The sequence below is a fragment of the Stenella coeruleoalba genome (genome assembly GCF_951394435.1).
Source record: "Stenella coeruleoalba genome assembly, chromosome: 12".
In the NCBI taxonomy this organism is placed as follows: Eukaryota; Metazoa; Chordata; class Mammalia; order Artiodactyla; family Delphinidae; genus Stenella; species Stenella coeruleoalba.
Genome location: NC_137158.1, coordinates 52,816,817 through 52,840,844, shown reverse-complemented (window position 1 = coordinate 52,840,844; position 24,028 = coordinate 52,816,817). Strand labels below are relative to the sequence as shown.

At 39.8% G+C, this 24,028-nt stretch overlaps 1 protein-coding gene across 1 annotated transcript in view; it reads right to left on the bottom strand.

Moving 5' to 3' along the window:
- NKAIN2 (sodium/potassium transporting ATPase interacting 2) overlaps window positions 1-7,861 on the bottom strand; it is a 966,228-nt gene extending 958,367 nt beyond the window's left edge. Inside the window, exons 1-2 of the mRNA XM_079939169.1 lie at window positions 7,772-7,861; window positions 4,434-4,518 (exon numbers count right to left, since the gene is read on the bottom strand). Coding sequence (XP_079795295.1) covers window positions 4,434-4,472 — 39 coding nt within the window. The 5' untranslated portion in view covers window positions 4,473-4,518; window positions 7,772-7,861. The remainder of the gene's footprint in view (window positions 1-4,433; window positions 4,519-7,771) is intronic.
- Window positions 7,862-24,028: the final 16,167 nt, after the last annotated feature.

The following is a 24,028-nucleotide window of genomic DNA, read 5'->3' as shown; positions in this document are numbered from 1 at the left end:
TCCCTGGTTTTCAGATAGCTTTACTCCTACCAGCTTTAAGAACAATATTAAAAATCATAATCAGATTCTAAAGTCGCCTTATCCATACACCGAAGGGTCGAGGAGACTTTATAAGAAAACAGTATTTTTTAACTTAATGGCTCCCTAATCCTCCCATAGCCCTGCCCCTTGGCCTAGCCCTCTACCCCATCCCCTTTCACACACCCACAGTGGGTTCAAACTCTAGGCCTCTCTTACCATACGCTGAAAAATAACCAGCTTTTGTTATACAACAGAATCTTCCATTTACAGAGACAGCTAATAGTGAGTGCTGGGTGCGTGAGGTAACATTACAGGGTCTGTATCTATATATACTCTGCAGCTGCAGGACTTAGTGATTTCCAACTCTCTGGGTATAATGCAAAGTCAAATGCCAGATCAAAAAATAAATTTGAGAGACAGCATGATGAAATCAAGGGACAATGATTCCCTTTGCACTACCCATCTGAGCAAGATCTTACATCAATATTAGTACCATAGCACCTGGCCTGAACCAGCTGCTTCATCTTCCAAACTAAAAATAAGATGCCTGATCTAAAACAGTGAGGGACAATATGAAGAAGCCAGGTTTCATTAAAGGGTTTTTTCAATTTCTCAATGAAAAAAAAACTGATGAGATATATATGTATATAATTATATATATGTGTGTGTGTGTATATATATATATATATATATATATATATATATATATATATATATCCATTGGATACATTAATGTCTCACTTCTACCCTTTCAGGTCAGTGTTCTTTATTTTCTTGTAAAGTGCCAACTTATATAATGATCTAGTGAAATGTGATTGGCTGGCATGAAATATTACTCATTAAAAACACAGTAGCAATGGCCAAAATGAATCCTGAGCAACGTTGTTGATATAAACCATCAGCTGCGTTGTTTTTGAGGCCAAATCGTTCTGAAATGGCTAGGATTCTTTTCCTCTATGTTTACAATATATTCATTCTAATTGCTTCTTGGGTGAGACCTAAAGCTGCAATTTTAATTTGACACTTATTATTTAAAAGTCTCTTATAGAAGAACAGATATAATATTTAACTTTTAAATATTAAGGTAGATCGCATCTTCTTATAGGATTTAAACAAAATAAAAATTGCTGAGGGGGTATTGCTAAATAGAAAATGATTGGCGACAATATCCCAATTAATGTCAAAGCAAGTATCAAATTTTTTAAAGTTCATTTGGCTACAAGAGGCATAAATAAATACACTTCCGTTTCCCTGTGACCCACACTCATGATGTACGAGATGGCTGTCACGGAGGGGTGCTGGCTGGGCAGAGCCCCCTGGATGCTGGCATGACTTATTCAGCTGTGAAGCATCTGGACTGTCAGCATGGCAAGGCTGAGGGAGCATTTGTGTCCCATAATGCTGTGCACTGCCACTGCCATATAAATGGGAAATGCACCTACAGACATGCGTCTAGAGAATTGATCAAGACAACTAGAATACAGGCAGCTTCCTTTTAAACTAGGCAACAAACGTATGGATACCAAGGGGGAAAGGGGGAGTGGGATGAATTGGGAGATTGGGATTGACATATATACACTATTGATACTATGTATAAAATAGATAACTAATGAGAACCTACTGTATAGCACAGGGAACTCTACTCAATGCTCTGTGGTGACCTAAATGGGAAGCAAATCCAAAAAAGAGGGGCTATATGTATAGCTGATTCACTTTGTTGTACAGTAGAAACTAATATAACATTGTAAAGCAACTATACTCCAATAAAAATTAAAAAAAATAAATTCCCAACAAAACTTAAAAGTTCCCTTCTATCCTTTTTGTTCTATTGTGAAGAGATAACTACCAGTACTTATTGTAATACTGAAGTACTGTACCAGGACTTCATTTTCTAGAGCCTGCAGACAAATTCTGAGTCGATTTTGGCTGCTTAAGCAGGAGAATGAGAAACTATGATTAATTACTCAATTGCCAGACAGCCACTGACCCATGTGTCTTTGCATTGGCCACATCCTTTTTGTCCTTCTTTTAATGCCTTCTGCTTAGTCCAGTACGTGGCACATAACAGATGTTTAATAAATGTTTTGAAAGTGTTTTATTGTTTTAGATACAGCACTGTTCTCAGCATGGTATGAATATAAAGACACTGATGACAACTAAACTCTAGGCTTTTAAGGACTTACATGTGACATCTCAGTTATAGGACCTTACCTTTAGAAAACACACAATCTAGTTGTTTTTTTTTTTTTTCCGAGAGAAGATGTTTTTAAGTGTCAGGTAATCATCTAGAGTCTTAAGACTGTTACTTCTGTTTCTGCTATTTTGACAAAGTATTATTCAAGCTGAAAAGAATAAAGTATAACATCAAAGAGCAAATTGCTTAGTTTCAATCAGTCGTGTTGGTCATGCCTTCCAGCTTTCTATGGTGCACTCATATTCTAGTCCAAGAGTTAATTTGGGGGCTGGCACAGATTTCTACATTTAAAAGCTAGCTCACTGGTGTCCCTTTAATGTCTCTACTGGAAATGCATCCTAAATAATTACCCTGCTGGTCTTGGGCATCTCTCAAGGCATGTCTAGAGTCTCGCTTTCCACTGCATTGCTTTGAGAGCTGTTCTTTGTTTCCACTTTCCTTTAAATTAGGAAGTAAGACTGGGAATCCTCCAGACTCGGTTCAGACTGTATTTTCTAATTAGATGATTGGAAAACTTTAATTAATATGATGACCCCAGCATAAAAATCAGGTCATACTGTTAAGTACTTATAACTTACAAATTTTAGCAGGCACCGACTATTGCAAGTCAGCCAACTTTGGTAGTTCTCAACAATCCTTTAATTAGGCTAGAGGGAAAGTAACATGCACTAATGTTTGTCCTGGCTAAATTCCAGTGGGAGATAATTGCAATCTGGCCTACCTAAACTTCCACGGGTTTCATCTGAACACAGTACGCTTCTCCTTTCTCTGCCTCTGTTTCATTCTGCACTGATGCCTTTATGTGGGATGCCTTTAAGTGGGCTCCACTTTTCACCCTGAACACTGTGGATATCCAGTTAACAAGACCTGCTGAAAACCTACCACATCCAGAAGAACAATGCACTAAGAAGTGCAGAGTGTATTCTAAGATAACCCACTTCCCTCTTCTCACATATAACAGAACACCCAAGTCAATTCCTATGAACAGCATCATTTTTATTTCCCCCCTTGCTCTCATCCCACACCCACTACACCCACCGCCCCCTCACACACACCACTTTCACACACCTAAATTTTCAGAGGATCCAAGTGTACTTTTAGGAGGATTGCACCATCACTGCAAATCAGAAAAACTTCATATGCACCTACTTCCAAGTTTATTAAAGGTTTTTTTTGCATCTATTACTGCTATTTTTCCCTGTACTGTATTAAAGAAAAATGCATGATATGCTATATTAATTGCTCTCCATACAAATATGGAGCTGGAAAAGCACCTTCAGGCCTGGATCTCCCAGAAAAAGGCAATTTTTAAATGCAAAATTTAATCATAAAACCATCAAGTTAAAGGGACCTTCAAGAAATCTATCATTTATTCCCCTCTCTCTAGGCATGAAAATTAGAGTCCACCAAAAGACTGAGTTAAAAAGAAATCAAGTTGGAAAAAGAGACATTATACAATCTAAGACAGGATAATTTAAAAGACGAATCTCTGTTGTTTTACTATACTTCTTCAGCAAAAAATGGACCTTCTGGCAAATCAGGATATCAAATATTACAATGGTTGTTGAATATTCTTGGGTTTGGGGGCTCACCAAAGGAATATAAATAGTTTAAGAATTTTTAATTGCAAGTTCCTGAAGGGCAGTAGTTATCATTTGTGTGTGTCTGTGTGTGTGTGTGCATATTTCCATAAAAGCAAGGAAAAGTTACCCAACTCTTTAATCTTAAAAAAGTTTACTTTTGAAGTTATAATCATATTATTAACTCTTATCCAAATCTTTTATTGAATTAGAAATTCATAATTTGACCCCAAATTTCTCACATCTGGCTCTCCATTTAAACAATTACATGTCTACCTTATAATCAATGTATACTTCTTACCTGAAATCTTTCTTAATTAAGAAATTTCACAAAGACATACATACTGCATTTAGCAGACTAGCAGATTCGGGAAAGGACAAATTAAAAGTGTCAAATATTCATCAACAGTCTTTACTGGCACCAAAGGAAAGATGACATTCACTGAGTCTTATATAACATCCACCTGGCTCAAACTAAACTGAGCAAAACAGCCAAGAAAGTAAAAGCTTGGTTGAACACATAATTGACCATAAAAGGGAGCTTTCAGATAAATCTAGATTCAGTGTTGTCTCTCCAGTCGATATGCCCACAAAGGCTTACTCGGTACTCCCCTTCCCTAATGTATGGCTCAACCTACCTCCCAGTCTCCTTTGTCTTTCCTCCTGTTGCTCTCCATAACTTCATAGCTGTTAGTCCACTAGCCCGCTCTCCTTAATATATACCTGCTTGGAAACACAATAAAATCATCTAGAGAGTTTTCAAAATGTCCGGATGGCTAGGTTGCTTCCCTGAAGATTCTATTTCCAGAGATCAAGGGGATGGCTGTGACGCAGGCCACGGTGCTCCTCAAGGCATGACCCTCAGGTCCACAGCGACCAGGCCTCCAGGCTCGTCTTCCCTTCACAATCACCTCCACTGTCCTCTGGACAACTCAAAATCTATTATGAAGGAAACCCGCTGTTATTTCTAAGTGCTCTTTCTAGCACCTTGCTTTTTAGCTCAGTGGTTCTCAATGAGGGGGCTATTTTGCAATTTGGCGACGTCTACAGGCATTTTTGCTTGTCACAACTGGGAATATGCTACTGGCATCTAGTGTGTAGAGATCAGGGATGTTGCTAGACATCCTGCAATGCACAGAACAGCCTCCACTACAAAGAATTGTCCAAAATGGCAATATTGCTGAAGTTGAGAAAGTGCTTTGCCTGAAGCCTACCTTTGCTCTTCCTTAGTCACTCGGCTCACATACTCATTGAACAAACATTTCCGTCCCTCCCAATTCATCTTCCTCATCCTAGCTGCCTCCTGACTCTCCCTAACCATCCTGGTTAAACGAAACTCTCCCCAAATTATTACAAACATCTACCATCCTCACAACACCCTTGTTCCCTCCTGGCTGTGTTCCTTTTCAGTCCCATATTTCTGATCATCTTTATTAAGGCCAAAATACAGAATGATGGTTCTTCTAACAGCCGGACCTCATGGCCTCTCATCCTTTGAGAAAACTAAACCTTCCATCTAATTTGGTGGCCAATCAGGGGCTTCTACATCACTCCTCTCCAAGATCTAAACTTCTATATCTGTCGTCTCTCCCACCAACCACCTTTCTCCCACCTTTTCTATTATCTCCCTTCTTTTGAACCCAACTCCTTATTCTCCAGTGTTTGCAATGAGATTCCAGTAATAGAACTACCCCTTCCCATTTTGACATCAATCTTTCCCATCCAGTCCTACAGTTGGTCAGACATTCTATTCTCATAGCTTAGAGCTCTCACAGACCCTCAGTTTGTTCAATCTAAGGATGAGGAAACTTCCATTGTCTGCTTTTCCATCCCAACTCTGAGAAAGTTGGGTAATGATGGAGACGTATCTGGTTCCCCTACAAATGCACGCCACCCAGTTTTGCTAAGGTCTTCAATGAATTTAGCAATCAATTTAATTTGTTGCTGCTTTGCCTTCACATTCCCCACAGGGCTTGCCCCAAACCTCACCCTACTCTCACATCACGTTGTTTCTTATTCTACTGCGGGGAATCAGGCCATTCACTTTGACAGTTAACTTCGAGAGAGACACAAATGCTATCCTATAAGATTAAACTCCCTCCAAAAGTGCTCAAGTCCACCCACAAACTGCACCACCGCTACCCCTTCCATTCCCTGCTTCTCCTCCCGTTTCTCCCCTACTTGCCAGTGTCAGGTTCTTCATTGTACCACACATATGCCCTTTCATTCTTACCTTTTTGCTACTATCATTCTTCCTTCTGGGATTCTCTTTCTTCCAGTCTCTAGCTATAGAGATCTTACCTACCTTACACCAGCCCTTCATACATTGTGAGATCAGCCTATGAGGAGAAAACCTGTAGCTTCCCCCATATCTGCTCAGTAGTTTATTCTTACTTCTCTTACAGCAGTTATCATTCTGTATTATACTGTAGGGATCTACACAACTATCTGTTACTCTCAGGTATCATATCCTTTAGTATCTTTGACAAAGGTCTAGTTTGTTTCCACTACCCAAATCCACTTTTTTTTTTTAACATCTTTATTGGAGTATAATTGTTTTACAATGTTGTCTTAGTTTCTGCTGTATATCAAAGTGAATCAGCTATATGTATACATATATCCTCTCCCTCTTGCATCTCCCTCCCACCCTCCCTATCCCACCCCTCTAGGTGGTCACAAGGCACGGAGCTGATCTCCCTGTGCTATGTGGCTGCTTCCCAGTAGCTATCTATTTTACATTTGGTAGTGTATATATGTTAATGATACTCTCTCACTTCGTCCCAGCTTCCCCTTCCCCCCATGCCCTCAAGTCCATTCTCTAAGTCTGTGTCTTTATTCCTGTCCTGCCCTTAGGTTTATCAGAACCATTTTTTTTTTTTAGATTCCATAGATATATGTTAGCATACGGTATTTGTTTTTCCCTTTCTGACTCACTACACTCTGTATGACAGATTCTAGGTCCATCCACCTCACTACAAATAACTCAGTTTCATTTCTTTTTATGGCTGAGTAATATTCCATTGCATGTATGTGCCACATCTTCTTTATCCATTCATCTGTCGATGGACACTTAGGCTGCTTCCATGTCCTGGCTATTGTAAATAGTGCTGCAATGAACATTGTGGTACATGGCTCTTTCTGAATTATGGTTTTCTCAGGGTATATGCCCAGTAGTCCTGTAGTGGTATTGCTGGGTCATATGGTAGTTCTATTTTTAGTTTTTTAAAGAACCTCCACACTGTTCTCCATAGTGGCTGTATTAATTTATATTCCCACCAACAGTGCAAGAGGATTCCGTTTTCTCCACACCCTCTCCAGCATTTATTGTTTGTAGATTTTTTGATGATGGCCATTCTGACCAGTGTGAGGCGATACCTCATTGTGGTTTTGATTTGCATTTCTCTAATAATTAGTGATGTTGAACATCCCTTCATGTGTTTGTTGGCAGTCTGAATATCTTCTTTGGAGAAGTGTCTATTTAGGTCTTCCACCCATTTTTGGATTGTGTTGTTTGTTTCTTTTGATATTGAGCTGCATGAGCTGCTTTTACATTTTGGAGATTAATCCTTTGTCAGTTGCTTCGTTTGCAAATATTTTTTCCCATTCTGAGGGTTGTCTTTTCATCTTTTTTATGGTTTCCTTTGCTGTGCAAAAGCTTTTAAGTTTCATTAGGTCCCAAAATCCACTCTTGGCTTCTCCTACCTTGTATTACAAACACACATATATGTACTTACATATGTGTGCATATATCTTAACAATATATTGTAGTATATATCATATATACATATATGTCTTCAAATGTTCTTGAATTCAAAGTAACTTAATTACTGATAAGCAATCAACTATTTTTCAATAAACAAATAAACAAACAAATAAATATTACTACTACAGAAGCTCTTAATGAAATGGTAGACACTCTCCCCGCCACAAGAAAAAATAAATGAAATTTAAAATTTATTGGGGATTTTTCACCTACGTTTTATGGACTAGGTTGAGAAGTTTGTGAATCTTCTTTAGTTGTACAGGCATTTTTCTGGTGAAAGAGTTCATAGCTTTTAATAGGTTCTCAAAAGAGCTTGTGATTCACAAAAAAGGTAAAAACTACTACTCCACAGATCTGAAACATAAAGACAGAATTAACTTCTGTATTTTTAAATTTTCAGAATATCTAAATAATGTCTCAAATTAGATAATATGAATTTAAACTGTATGAATTCACATTTTTAGAAAAATGGATCATGTTGGCCCAGTTTACATCAACATTTACTTTTTACTAACACTGATCTGATTTGCTGTCAGCATAAATGTGATCTTAACAGCACATAATGAACAGAGAACATTAAAACATTTTAACTACTATCATAATAAGTAAATTGGATGGCTTAGTAAACTAATAAATAAGGATCAGGTTGCAATTTAAAATAATCTTCAATTATTAAAACCACTAGATATTAGATCAATTTACAAAACACAGCTTGACATTCCAGTTAGATCATGTCCTAATTGCCAAAAGGGTAGAAACAGACACAATTTATTCAGTACATGTCATTACGCTATTCATGTGTGGACGTTCCACAAATCCTACTTGATAAACTGATTTAGTAATTGCTTAATTTCCTCCCATTATTGATTGATTGATTGATTCATTATTTTAAAATGATCATAACTAACACACAGCATTGCAGGTTAGGAATCAACTCCAAGTTGATTCCTAGAGTCTTACTGGGTCTTCTCCATCACCCAACACCCCAAGGCAGGGCAATGTGCACACCTGGCTCTCATTACCAACACATGACTGGTAATGGACATCTAAGGGCTGCATTCAAACACATCAGAAAGACTTTCAGAGAGATGTATTTTGTAAAAGAAGATACTGTTGCCGAATTACTTTTCAACCCAAAATGTGACATGCCTCCTATACATTAGGATCACTGCCTCTGTCTATGACTTTGTTAACATTTCTCATCCATCTATTCCCCTTAAAGTTCAATATATAACATTTTTATTCACATTAGGAAAGATTAAATTAAAAGATGGGCCTAACAGCAGCAAACGTGCAACAAAACTATTTTGTGTATAAACTCTGCATCAAATTGCCATATAAATCTCCAAAAAAAAAAAAAAAAGACTCACTAGGGTTCATTTCTCTCAATTTAAGGGAAAAGCTAAGATTTTAGGTCACTATGTTTCTTAACAAAACCGTACAAAGTAGGTGCAATAACAAGGAGATCATTACTACCTCATTCTTGAGAAAACCAACAGGTTTCCCCTAAGGATTAAAATAAGAGAGGCATATAATTAAAGGTCACCAAACACTGCTGTTACAAAATTTACATTTACTAAACATAAACTGAATTTATGCCATGTGCCTGATTTTTAGGGCAGTTTTTTTTTTTTTTAACAAAAGCAAATCTATTCTGAGACGGTCTATAAAATGGTAAACTGGGAAAGCACTGTCCCATAGATCTTAAGAACCTGTGGAACTTCCCAGGAATGTTTTAGATAAAACCAGATGTCTTGAGAAAATTCATTAATAAATTCACAGTTAACTTCACAGACTTCACAAGACTGTCCTTTAAAATATATATCATCTTGGGCTTCCCTGGTAGCGCAGTGGTTAAGAATCCACCTGCCAATGCAGGCGACACGGGTTCGAGCCCTGGTTTGGGAAGATCCCACATGCTCGGAGCAATGAAACCCGTGGGCCACAACTACTGAAGCCCACACGCCTAGAGCCTGCGAGCCACACCTACTGAGTCCACGTGCCACAACTACTGAAGCCCGCACGCCTAGAGCCCGTGCTCCGCAACAAGAGAAGCCACAAAAATGAGACGCATGCACACCGCACCGAAGAGTAGCCCCTGCTCGCCTCAACTAGAGAAAAGCCCATGTGCAGCAACGAAGACCCAACACAGCCAAAAATAAAAGCAAATAAATAAATTTATTTAAAAATAAAAATAATATAAAATATATATCATCTTAAGTAGTGTTACATGCTTGTGAACTATTAGACATTCAGGAGCCAGACACTCCCCTTCCCCCTGCCCCCAACTGCCCCCCATCCTGTAGAAGAAAGTTGAAAACCTTTCATACCAGGCTAAAAGAAAAGCAAAACTCAGGTTCATAAATGCTACTGAACAGCCATAATATAACTACCATCTTTTGTTTGAATAAAATGGAACTGCATTTTGTGAAAGATGGACAAAAATGAAACTCCATTAATTCCTATTGGTAAGGGTAAGGAATACATAATCCTATACATAGCTCCTATATTTTAGGAAATCACAAGTTATAGATGCACTATCATCAAATTTGTCAGCAAGTTTTATTAAAAAAGAAGAAGAAGAAGAAAAAAAGACCCAGGGCTCTTTATATACCACCTGTGTATTCTCAAATCTACAATAGCTTCCAAATCCTACAGATATGCAGCTCCCTCACTGCTGCCAAAAACCAGAGTTAAACACATCCGTAAGACCCTAATCTCATCTCTGTCCCTCAGAGTAATCAAGTGGAGCAAATAGGTAGCACTTGGATACATGTCCTGTAGAGTCCATGATCCCTATTTTACAGATTAAGAGAATGAGGTCTGAATCACTGTGTCCCCAGGGATGAATTATTACTTCCAGGAGCAAGCTGGCCCCCACCACTGCAGACTCTGTAACAAAGGAGGTACTCAAGGCGAGGCAGTAGAAAGAGCTCTTCTCCAAGGGCCAAGACCGCAGAAGGCAGCACACCACCAGGCTCTAGTGCTCTCTGCTCACTGGGGCCTGTAGAAGTCCTCCCCACTTTTTGTTTCTCAGTGGCATCAGAGATGTCCTTTATAAAAATGATACTCTGGAAGATTAGCCTTGTAGATCTCCTATGGCTAGAAGAGGGTCATATGAATTCCCTACCACTGAACATTTCAGGCATAAAATTGATCGTCCATCATTTGACACACAGCTGTCAGTTAAAGGATTTGAAATACCTCCTTATTCTATTGTGTAATTAGCACCATACAGATGCACACAAAGAGTTCTGTTAGCAGGAGAGATTTGATTCCTCCATTCCAAACCAAGACTCATTTGTTTTCAAAGAATGCAGCATTGTTGGGGTTTTTTAATGTGTTACTGTTTTTGAGTGTATGCATTGATTAGAAAACAAAAGTCAGTATGAGGACTCTTCACCACCTGCCCTGCAAAGGCAAACATTTAGGGTATGATGCTGGAAGACTGAGTTTGGTTTTAGATGTAGGATACAGGCATTGCTCCTCAGCCACTGCTTCTAAAAGTGCTTCTGGGCTCTTCCCTGGTGGTCCAGTGGCTAAGAATCCGCCTTCCAATGCAGAGGACACGGGTTCGATCCCTGTTCGAGGACCTAAGATCCCACATGCCGCGGGGCAACTAAGCTCACACACTCTAGAGCCCACGTGCAGCAACTAGAGAGCCCACGTGCCGCAACTAAGACCTGATGCAGCCAAATAAATAAATAAATAAAGATTTTAAAAAATCCATCTGAGAACAGAATTTCCTTTAAAAAAAAAAAAAGAAAGAAAGTGCTTCTGCAGACGCCCTCTCCTAGGTGTTCTGAAGCTCCAAACATCCTTGGAACCTGCAACATGTCACCCTCTCTGCAACATCAGCAATTGGACTTGACTGAATTTCAAAGTTGAGGGTTGTGATTTTAGTGGCCAAAACACAACTGCAAGAAACTCAAGTAAAACATATTAAAAAAATGGTCAAGTATTTGAAAACAAGCTTCCCTTCATTTACTTTAATTACGTAATAATAATACTTGATATTCTTTTTTTAATACTTGATATTCTTAAACATCTTTATGTATTATTATTTGTTAGATACCTGTTCAATAGGTTAAGAGTTTCCATACTGAATTTTTAGTCATTAAGTATTGTTTAGATAATAATATTATTAACTTTTAGACTGCATCATGAGCCTAGAGTAGTATTTCACTGAAAACTATTCCTGAAAATACTAGTTCCATGCAAGGTTAATAGGGGATATCAGAAAAGAGGTTCCTTGGTTTGTTGCAAACACTTTGTATTTGCAGACTTAAAGGGAATTAAGCAGGGGGTTCTTTAGTGCAGGAGCAGATACACTAACATGAATCATGCCCCTTGGGGGCAGGAGAGAGGACGATGACGATAATGCTCTACCCCACGACATAGTTAATCTCACAGCTCATGTTTGAGGGGGAGCGTTTTGCAGGATAGCGCCCACGGAATGCTGCCTGACCAAGCAGAATTCTGACTGCTTTGTGAAATCTAAGTTTAATTCTTAAAGAACACTTAAAGTGGGTACATCACACACATAAGCATATTGTTTATCTATTTCAAACCATTTGCACCTACTTTGTAATCCTTATTCATATACCCGCCGCCCCCACCCCAAATGATAGATAGGTGAAGAAAAAAATGTTTCTACAACGAAACAAGTTTTTGCAACTAGGGCCACGGGTCAAATGATATATAGGCGTCCCTGCAACTACTCCCAGTCTCACTAGATGAACAGTTCTTAAAAATTAAACTAGTAATAATTACAGAGATTTTTCTAGGTATCAGAAGTAACACAGCAATAAAGCTTCACATTTGTGAAGCTCTTTCATGTAAACTTTAAGCACATTTTCTCAGATGCTCTAAGCATTCTGTAGGGTAAATGGGTCAGGAATTATTTGCCCCACTTTCCAAATGAGTAAACAGCACCCAGGAATATAAATGGCTTGAGCAAAGTCACAGTTATTTAGTTGTCCCGTATGGAAGTGCTAGACAGGGTAGAAAAAAATCTGCCTTCTCACTTAGTCCAGTGCTTTTTCAGCATATTTCCTCAGATCTCTCTCTCTCTCCCAGGGCTGTGTTTTGCACAGCGAGAAGCTATTCCGAAATTCAGACTGAGGGGCTAGGCTGGCAAAGAGAAGCAGTTGAAGGGACCAATTCCACTCCAGCATTACCAGGCATAGAAGGTATAGACTAGAGGCACTGAATCCCTTTCAGATTTTTCTCTCTATTCATTGCAAAGACACAAATGCTTGAAAAGACCTTCCATTTCCCTTACTTAAACTTCTGAATAGAACTAAGCTGGAAGTCAGAAATAGGCACACTTGGTCCCGAAGAGAAGTTTTCTTTCACATCAGTAACAGGCAAAAGGAAGAAATGAGCTAATTATCTAGTTGGGTTGAAGAATTTCAAACACAGATTCACACACTCCTGCAACGTTAAGTGAAGACCTAAGTTCTAGACCAGTAATTCTCAAAGTTTGACCTGCAGCATCAGTGTCACCTGGGAACTCATCAGAAATGCAAATTTAAGGTCTCTGTCCTACTGAATCAGAAACACTGGGGTGGGGCCTATTGATTTGTATGGGAAAAGCCCTACAGGTGATTCTGACACACACCGCAGTTCCAGAATTTTCTAGGATGTTCAATGCAATGCATATTTTAAATAACCTATCACTTGAAGTTATTTCCAACAACAATAATTTTAACTAATATCCTCACCAATAGTGGTCTAGGTGGACTTAGGATTTGGGACATGTTAAAAAAAAATAGAAGCAACAGGCAAATAACATTACTCTGCATTAGCCATTCATCAGGGTTTGGCTTCAAAAATAATAGGAATGTGAGAAAAATAAATACATTTTTCTTCACATGGAATCTTATAAAACATACCTCTCAAAGTGTCCGAGTCCCTGTTAGCCAGAAATGCAGAGCGGCTGAAACTTTTTTTTCTACCCTTGAACAATGACAGAAATACAGCCTCACTATGAGGGGTTATTTCTCTAGGGTACAACGACAAGTGTGTTTTGCAGTGTTAGGGCACATGTGAAATCTTGTGGGAACAGCCAGGGACACTAACTTTGCAGGGGCACCCTCTCCTTTGATTCTCTAGTCCACACACTGGCAGTTCCAAGATGGTAAACCCCAAGTCCATGTGGGCCAGCCAGGTGTGGATAGGGGCCTGGCATCAAGCCTTCTCTGTGCCTGCTTAGTCTTGTGTTGATCGGGAATCAATAGGTAGATGATACTGCCTTTGTTAGTAAAACAAATGTAAGCTACTGCTACCGTTTCATGTTCCATGGTGAACATGGATGCAACGGACGCAATGTACGCAGTGCTAAAACCTCCATCAGGCTTAAAGTCAAGTTAAACTTGAGTTTGAATCTAAGCTCTACCAGTTACTAAGGGGGTAACCTAAGTAAGTTGCTTGAACTTCCAGAACCTGTTTCCTCCTCTGTAAAATGGGGATATTAATATCTGTTACCTACTTCATAGGATTATTGGAAGGGAATCAGTAAAAAAACACATGTTTAGACGTTTAGCATTTAGCCAGAAATACCTTCCAATAAATACTAACGTTTTCATTATTTTTAAAGTATTTTACAAAGTTGGATTTTGAAAGTATAACAAATTATAAAGACGAACGTTTTTTCAAAGTGCACATAAAAATCAGTTTATTTGTAAACTTTTCAAAAATTGTTTTCATAGGGATAAAAATTTGCATGTAGGATCCAAAATAATTTAAAAGGCAAAAGTTATTAGCATTAGAAGTCACTCTATTCCTGTTCCAGGCTAAAAAAAAAAAAAAAAAAAAAAAAGACAGTCTATAGCTTGCATTAGATTAAATGTTAGGACCATTTCTATCAGACACGATACTCATTTTAGACTTTAAGCAAAAAAAAAAAAAAGAAAAAAAGGAAAACTGATTTCAGGAAGATGAAGCAACTACGTCCTTTAAATAGTAAGAGCTTTCAAATCTAAACACACCTGAGATATTAAAAGAGAAAACCAGTTTATAAATTTTATTTCCCACCTTAATCTGCAAAAATAAAATGATATAATTTTATCTTGTGCTTTCATGATTTTTAAATGTTCTTCAATTTCCTAGGGTTGGTACAAATGTTTCATACACTTCTATTTCCATGCAATAGAAATGATGTAGGTATAAATACAGTACTTAATTCTATTGTTGTTATGAAGAAAAATAAAACCCTAAATACTTCATATCTTGATGGTCTATATATTTCATTATATTTAAAATACACAATAGTCAAGGGGGAAAAAAGGGACCAAAATTAGAAGAGTTCATTCTACAGGTGAAATAATAGAACTGAAATAATTCTCCTGTGTATGTTTGGTTTCTGATATTTGTGTGCTATAAGGCATGGAAATAGGGAAGCAATTGTTAGCAATATTACTTTCAAACCTATTTCTGGAAAAACTAAACTGAGTTGCTTGAAATTCTACTAAATAACTGAAATAAACCCCTTGAAATTTTAGTGAAACCCACAGATAATGGAGGGTTGACCCTCATTTTATATGAGGGACTTGAGGATCAAAGGCGAGATCCATGGAGGGGCAGCGTCCTGGAACCAATCCCCTGCAAACACCAAGGGACAACTGTATAGACAAATATTTAATGATCCCATAATTTTAATATTTTTATTTCCAGTATAAACGCAGAAATGTTAAAACGTGTTTCTGTCTCAGATTTTATTTTTGTCAAGTACACACACGCACAGGAAAGAAACACACCAAGAAATAAAGACCTCCTATTTTAAGGAGTCCCTGGCTGCCATTCTGAAATTCTTGACTGGGCAAGTAGAGAATCGGACCCCAAAGTAAAGCGGCATCAGAGGGAAAAGCTGGTGGCAATGCCCATTTGCATATCTGGGCCATTGTCCACATATGGGCCTCAAGCCAGAGATGACTCTGGCATTCTGCACAGGGGATGTTGCCCATTCAAGCCTTTATTTGAGAAAGAAGGGGAAACAGCGTTCTCCGCAACTTTGGGTGTATGAAAAAAGAAGTTGCCCTTGGTCTGTGAACCAAGAAGCAGAGCTGGGCACTGGAAGAAGTTTCTACATCCTTTTTTGGTCAACATTAGAGATGAGCAGTGCTGAATTATAACGAAAGAGTAAATTAAAGACGAAAACATGCATGACAATATTGGGGTGCAAAAACAGAAAACATTTAAAAGGAAGAAATTTATCATTATTTTACAACGTAGCAAACTCTTAGCATATTTTTCCATAATAAGTTTCTGAAATATTATGTGGAAATTGTTAGTCTTCTCCATGAATCAGATTGATTAATGACCTCAAGATTTTATTACCAATGGCATTTGAATCTAAAATTTTAAATTCTCTGAGAGGGAGGGTTGTGAGAGATAACGTTCTACACTTCTGGAGAACTTTCAAACTTGTCAAAAGTACTCTAGGAAAATCATAAGATTCTACCGGCACTCTTCAAGCCACTTCGTGTCAATGCTCTATTCTAAGTAACCAAAGACCTTGTAACTATGAACACTGCATAAAATCACAATCGACACCACTGAAACACTCCATAATTATGATAAAATTGTTTTTTCTTAGTCCACGTATATACTCATGGCCTTCTCTAATAAATTTGTACCTCCAAAAATGCTTAGAAACTATGCAGTAGAAAACAACTGATCATTCTTAATTGTTTCAAATGAGCTTCTCCAGGCAGCTGCACATGTGTACTAACCTAATTGTTAGTTGCACCTGCTCCAAGTTAGCAATACTTCATAGAACACATGGCAAGACTGGCATTTTCAAGTGTTAATCTGTTCAATGTAAATCTATACTTTCTTTCAATAGTTTATGATACATATGCTTTGTGCCATATAGGAGTCTAATGTACAAAAATGTGGGCGATTTCTAATTTCTTTACTTGAAAACAAAGCTGTCTTTTCAAACTAAAATAAATTATGCTCTTCCATATTATGGCTGATTTTTCACTGAGAAATATCTTAGTTTTGAGCATTTTTTTCAACATTTATATAACGTACTCTTTGATTCAACCAAACCTCGAAGAAAAAAAATAGCAAAAACTCTTTCACAAACTGCTGAAAGTTTTAAATAAGAAGTTAAATTGTTCTTGTCCTGTACCACCATATCCACCACTGCAAATGCAGTGATGCCTTTTGTGACTAACATCTTCAGTTTCTGAGCATTAAGGACAGCAATGATAAAAATAAAATAACATTCTTCAGATTATGAGCTTAGACGCTGGATTCTGCACATGCAGCAAATCTGTTTCCAGAGATCACACCGCTTTTTCACAGAAATCACCCTAAAATCTGAAGTTGGAGTAACCATTCAGCTCAAAGATTTTAATGTATGATATATAGAGACAGATACTTTTTCATAAAATGGACAGACACTTTTTCATATAAATGGAAGTTTTATATTAAATCTCTACAGTATGAAATTCTAATTTTTTGTCTTATAAACTGATTTCCTGATTTTTAAAAGAATGGATGTTTATCCACACTTGTCTGTCAAACATTAAATTAAATGCACATTTAACATAATTAAAAGCAAAGATACAGAATCCTGACAAGTAAATTTCTCTGGAGCCTTTGTCTCTGTCCTTCGCTTGTTAAAGGATCAAAACACTGTGTCTGCTCTGATAATATACTGATGAATGAGGTTCCCATTGCCACAATACTAAAGCTACTTCATCTCCTTCTAAGGTTAGCTGCAAGTTTACACAGACATAAATATTGCTTTAAGTCTAGTTAAAATACAAACACTCTACTTACAAAATTGGAGTCAAATGTTTCTAGGGACTTAACAGTTACTTAACAAAGAAACTTAATAAAGTTTCTATCTCAGAAAATTTTGGCTTCAATTAATTTTAATAAATCTAAGATTTTCTGTCCAGCTGCAAAAAAATACCTAAATGTTACGAGAACGCTCACTAAACACTACAGAAGTAAACAAAACTAGGCGAACTTTTGTGGCAATCAGTGGTACATTCCGGAAACCTGGCTACTTATGAAACAAACTTTACTCATAATAGCTCAAAGATACATAAAGTTTTCAAAGAGCTATCAAGAACAAAGAAAAACATAAACACCCACCTAGTGTGTGTGTGTGTGCGTGCGTGCGCACGCACGCACACGTACAGTGCTTTGCAACTAGTTGCAAAAGAATTATTTTATTTAAAATTAAATTCTATATTTATATGAAACAACAATTAACAGGAATCTCTGGAGTCCTTTAAATGTGATCATTTCACCCTATTAAAACAATTGGATGTTTTTCGTCCTTTGTTTTTTCTTCTGTATCTGCATTAACATGGCTGCTAATTATATTAGCCTGGTGGTACAAAAAGTCTGAATGGGAAAAATCAGATGATTCTTATAGAGCCTAAAATACCTCTTAGGATTGAAATGTATACTTGCTTAGATTGAGAACTTCTATATTACTGCTACTTCTATTTTGTTAGAGAACTTAGCTTTGATTCAGAATTTCTGTTTCATAAGTGACATAACACCTCTCCAACACACCATTGCATATATGCATACACACAAACACACACACACACCCCTTTAGCCTTATTATGCTACTTTGTATATTAAGCTTCCCATTTGTACATTTATGTTTTTCTAAAACTGTTTAAGTTCTTGAGTTTGTATTCATCACACGAAATGCCATATAGATCTAATGCCTACATCTACCATAATAAAGCCCTACTATGTTAACAGATTAAAAGCTAAATCACATTTTTAAAATTCAAAATTGAAAAGAGCATAAGAGTGCTCTTACCCACCCATTCTCACAGCTTTATGCTTTTACACAGTGAATCAGCAAATGTATTCTTTTCTGAATCATATATGAACATAAGAATGTTTTGAAAATGTTTACAGTTTGGCACACCTGGCCTTCCTGGTGGTTTTCCAAAGTAAACTCGTTGTTCTGAACAGCTTTATCATTAAGAGTGAAAAAAAAACTTTATTGCAGAACTTAACCGAATATGTGGTACAGAAAAATAAACTGTTTTACATGTCACTGAGAAAATGTTACATTCTTAAAATTATATTTATAGTTCTACCTTCTTTTTCTTACAACCAAGTGCAGAAGTAATTCACAGATCAAAATATACATTATCAGATAACTTTCCTGGGAAAGAAAAACATTCTTGAGACAATATACAACTAAAAGCACTGCTTCAGCTAAATATTAAAGAAAACAACAACAACCGTTCCTGGGCTTCATGACAACTGATAAACAATGAAGAACACTTATCAGTTTCAACAGCAAATTCTTGCTCTTTCGGTTACTGATTGGGCTCTTAGATATCGTCTCCAGTCTTGTAGTCCTTTCAGCCTTTATGAAACAATTGTTGGAAATGTGGGTGGCTATTCAGATTAATTTATACTTTCCAAGGAAAGCTGTTTGATAACCGGAGTGAGCAAGTACCTCCTACCTCAAATTAAGCACTTAAGGTGGTCTATTTTCACCTCTAAACTATCCTCAGCCCCTCCTTCTATTGCCCTTAGGGAATTTAAATTCAGAGACGTGACGTTTTCCATTATTGGCTCCTTGCCTCTTTGCAACTGTACAACATTCCTCAAAAAGTACATATAATTCACCAACCCACGGGATCAGACAACAGTATCTATTTCAGGAGCAATTACATAGATAATGTAAGATATAATATTTTTCCTTAGAATTGTTTGTAATAATTGTGATTTCAAGGCTACTGGTTCAGTCTATGGCAATGCTGTCCCTGAGTTCATCTAAGTATTTCTCTTCAATCTACATACTTTTAAAACTCAATGTGTCCTGTAGATCAGACTGCTGTAAGGATACCATCTGCACTACACAGTGGTTTGTTAGAGCATTATACTTACAAGACAATATATTCCTTGAAAAATAATACACGTCAATGAAGAAACAAAGATACTGCAAAAATTACTACATAGAAGAAAAGTCAAAAATTCCGTTTTTTCTCTTGTTTTAACACCTGTATAGTAAATTACATGTGACCACCACGTTGTTACCTTAATAGGAACGCAAAGCATAAAAGAACAAGAGCTAGCTACCTCTTGCTTTGCTTAAAGAAATTAAAGACAAGTTTAACCCGCACCTGCCAAACTGTCTTCAGAGGGAAAGAAATAGGCGGGGACGGAAGGCCTCACCTGTCCTGTACCCCACAGTGCGTCTCCCTGAAAGCATTTTAAATATAGACAATATATCTGTCACCTTTTCTTTTCTTTTTTCTTCCGTTCTAATCAATGGCAGACCTTTTACTGCACTCCCCTGCCCACTATCTCAAAGGCACGTTACAGAATAAGAGGACCCAAGTGTCACTTACCAGTTGCATGCCACAGATAAAGATAAGCGTGCACCTGCCACTGCAATAACCCATGGTTTCCGAGACCCCTGCCACAGCCAAACTGTCCCACGTCGGCCACCGTCGAGCCCCCACTTTATCCAATCAGATCGCGGGGAAGGACAGGCAAACCTGCCGAGGGCTCGTGGGCTCCGGGCTGCAGCTGCCAGCGTCCTGGGAAGTGACAGGCATTAGGACCTGCTAGCGCGGCGGCGGTAGCGGCGGCAGCTCCAGCCGCGCCCGCCACACATACCTTCACTTGCTCGGTGCACACGCCGCGCCACGGGCAGCGCCGCCCGCGGAGACGCGCCCGGGGCCCGCAGGGGCAGCAGCGGCAGCCTCGCAGCGCCGCCGCGCCCTCGGGCATCTGGCCTCGAAGTTTCGCCCCCGCCGCTCCCCGCGCCGCCTCGCCCCACGCCCCCCAGCGCGGCCGCCGCCCGACGCGCGCTCGCCCGGCGCTCTCCGCGCGCCGGCTCCGGGGGTGGCAGAAGCGTGCGCGGGGCGCTGCCCGCCTCCCTGCGCCGCCCGCGGCTCCTCTGCGCCCCGCGCTGCGGGGCCCAGCGGGCGGGGACGGGGCGCGGGCCAGGCGGGGGCGTCCGGGCTCCGCGGTCCCGGGAGGCGGCGGCCGAGGCTGCTGCGCGCAGGGATGCCGGGTCCGCACCGCGTCCTGCAGCGGCGCTGCCCCTCCCCTCGCCCAGATGTGTTAATCCTCCTACAACAAATCCTTCAACCTGCTCCCCGCCGCCCCCTCCCAAAGCGTCAACTTCCTCCAGCCCTGCCGAGGCTGCAGCCGAGGGGGCTGTTGGCGGCGGTGTCTAGGCGGGAAGGAGCGACGCAGAAGCGGCGGCTGCGGCGGTGGGGACACTGGGGCCCGCGGGCTGAAGAGTCCGGGCGGCGTGTCCGTAGCTTGCTGGGCTTGTGCAGGTCCTGCTCCCGCAGCCGAGCCCGGAGCACTATGCGCGACCGAGCAGCTTGTGTGCCTGTGTGTGTTTGGGGGAAAAGGGACGAAGAGGAGGGTTAGGGAAGGAGGATGGGTGATGAAATAGGAGTGCAGCCCTGGCATCCCGACCGGCCGGAAAGCCCGCGTGGCAGACTGGTCGGAGGAGAAGGGACGCAGCGGTTGCCGACGCACTGCCAGCCGCCCGGCACCCGGCTCCCGAGGATGTGCAAGGGCCGGAGCGTAGAGAGTTACGGAACAGACCCTGCTCCGGAAAAGGGGCCGGGTTGCTGCTGGAGTTCCTAGGAAAATTGGGAACTGGGGGAAGTAGGGACGCAATGAGTTGTCGTTGCTGCTTCAAACTGTTGTTTGTTTTCACTCAAGAAATGTAAGGATCAGAGACAATTTCAAAACTGAAGTACTTCAGCCTCAGGGTCCGTCCCGGCTGGATGTGGATTCCTGGAGGTGGATGCTGCAGCCCTCGCTCTAGAACGCCAGCCAGAAGCTATGCCTCGGCTCCGGTAACCTGCTGAGACACACGCTTCGGAGCCCGTTGCTGCCACCTGCGGGTGAAAAGCTGAAGAGCGAAGCAGACTGGTCCAGGTGGCGTCCCCTGGGGTTTGGGTGTCGGGATCCAAGGGTCAGTGTTTTCTTTATAGACCTGAGCCGCTTGTCAAATCATTTGTAACTTTCCCAGGAAGTGAAGGTGTGGTGTAGAGATCCGCTGAGGTACTGAGTCGTTGGTATGAAGGGGCAAGATTGGTAATTAAAGAGAACGGTTTAGGAAACTAAATAGCAAGTATCTTCCCACACCCTCCGAAGAGATTAAGACTGTTGAAACCACATCAAGCAAAGAGCTTTCCCTAGCAAGTGGAATTTGGCCCTACTGAGAAAATGGTATTTGTGTAGGATAATATTATGCTGGGAACCACAAATACGGACCCCAAATGATTGCTTCCTTTGAGTAAATAATGATGTATCAGAATGACTAAATATAAATAAATTGAATAGGGCATAGGGACCCTAGTCCCCAGAAGCGTGGGACTGAATTTTCAGAAATGATTTGTCAGCTGTACACAGTGGAAAAGAGATTTGACTTGTTGACTTGTTAAATTTGTAGAATGTGGATATTTTGTTACTATAATGAGAATGCCCGATTTTAATCGCCCCACTTGTAAATGGCCTTTTCTCTGAAAAGTGTCTTTCGAAGTTTAATGAAATGATGAGAGCCCAATATGTGCTCTTACCCATGGAAGGGCCTAACAAGTAATAGCTGCTCCACAATACTTGGTGAAACTGAAGCTAGAGGTGTCTGGTGGCAAGTGTTTCTTTTCGTTGTTATTCTGTTTTTACACACAGGTTAGCTGTCCAGTAGCTGCTGGGGGTGCAGGTATTTTGTATTGCCAAGCAAAAAGAAATCTGTAAGTTAATGCTTTCTAATGCTTAAAGAAGCTGTTGCCATATTATGAAAATCATTCTGTTCCCTTTTAAAATTCATAATTGCAACAGTGCATTTCTGTGGATTCATCTATAATCCTGCAATGGTTTCCCTGCAACCAGCAACAGCCTGAGTGGCCTTTAGGTTCTACAGGTAAAAGGATAACATAACGCTGTCTGTAGCTGACTCTCAGCACCCCACGCATAGTCCCTGGATTCTTGCCCTTTAGAACATGCCCATCTTCTTTCTGCAAGCACCTGGGACTGTTACAGGCTTTTTCTGCCCACAGGAGGTGCTTGACTGGGAGTGAAGGTACAGCCTCAAGAGCAACCTTCACCCATTAATGGATGGGAGTTGGTGGATAAATTTCCCAACTTTCTCAACCCAGAGTTGTGAAACCTTGAGGCATGCTCGTTCCTGCCTTCTGAATTAGCTTCCTTCCCTTCCCTGCCCCATTTCCCTACTGCTCTACCGGTGCTTCCTGAGATCAACTCAGCAATAAACCACTTCACTCAAATCCTGTGTCAGGGCTGCCTCTGGAGAAACCCAGCAGAAGGCAGTCTTTAGGAGTTTTTATTCCTGATCTGACATCATTGTCACTGTTCTCAGAAGAGTGAACCAGAAGTGCGTTCAGTGTTGCACCTGCCCTTGCATTTACTGCATGCACCCACTGCCTTACGTGCTGCCCCTATATCATCTCGTTCATTACTCACAGGAAACTGGTAAGTTGGTGCAATGCTCGTTTTAAAGATACCCTTGTGTACAGGGTTCTGTACTATCAGTGGTTGCAGGCATCCACTGGCGGTCTTGGAACACATCCGCCATGGATAAAGGGGGACAACTATGTCTTGATCACAGACGCACACGTTCTCTGTGGCAGAATTAGAGTGTGGTGAAGGCATGTTTGTGGGACATCAAAATCTGCTTTTCTTTTGTGTACTTTCATATTGGTATTTTACTGTACTTGCTTGTCATTCTTTTAGAATTCCGTACAGAAGTGATGACTTAAAAATATTTATAAGGATGATGACAAACTTAGTTGTCTCTTTTTTTCCAGCTTTACTGAGATCGTACTTCATTACCTCTAAACTTAAATCACATCATATCTTTTAGATAGCATATACGCTATGCCTGCCTTGTGAAAATGTGCTGTAGTTAGGGTTGAAGTTCCATTCCTTAAGGTGGCCATGCCCTTCATATTCTATTTCCTGTTATCTTTGGAGCCTTAGTGGAAAAGACTTGAGAGAGAATTCCAACTGTCCCATAGATGTGCGTGAAGGAGAGAGACACCTCAAGTTGGAATGGCAATGGCCTTTTGTTTAGTCATGTACTATATAGTATATGAGTATAAAGTTATATACTATTCAGCTCTGTAAGGTGCTAAGGGCTTTTGTTGACTAGTCTGGTGGCACAGCTATTTTTAATTATCTTGTTTCTATGAGGAGAATGTGTTACATTGGCTTTGTAACACCACTGAGCAATTTCACTCTGAGTTTTACTTGGTCTCCATTCATTATAGTTTGAAAACATAAAGGCAGCAATTAATTTTACAATCACAAAACCAACATTTAATTCACTGTATATTTGTTCAAACTTGGATGTTTTTTTCTCTTGTTTGGAAAATAACAGCTATTAGGAAACAGTATTTTCAAAATAAATTTAAAAAGAAAATAATCACTCATAATCCTTCCATCCAGAGATAATCTTTCATTTTTGCAGAA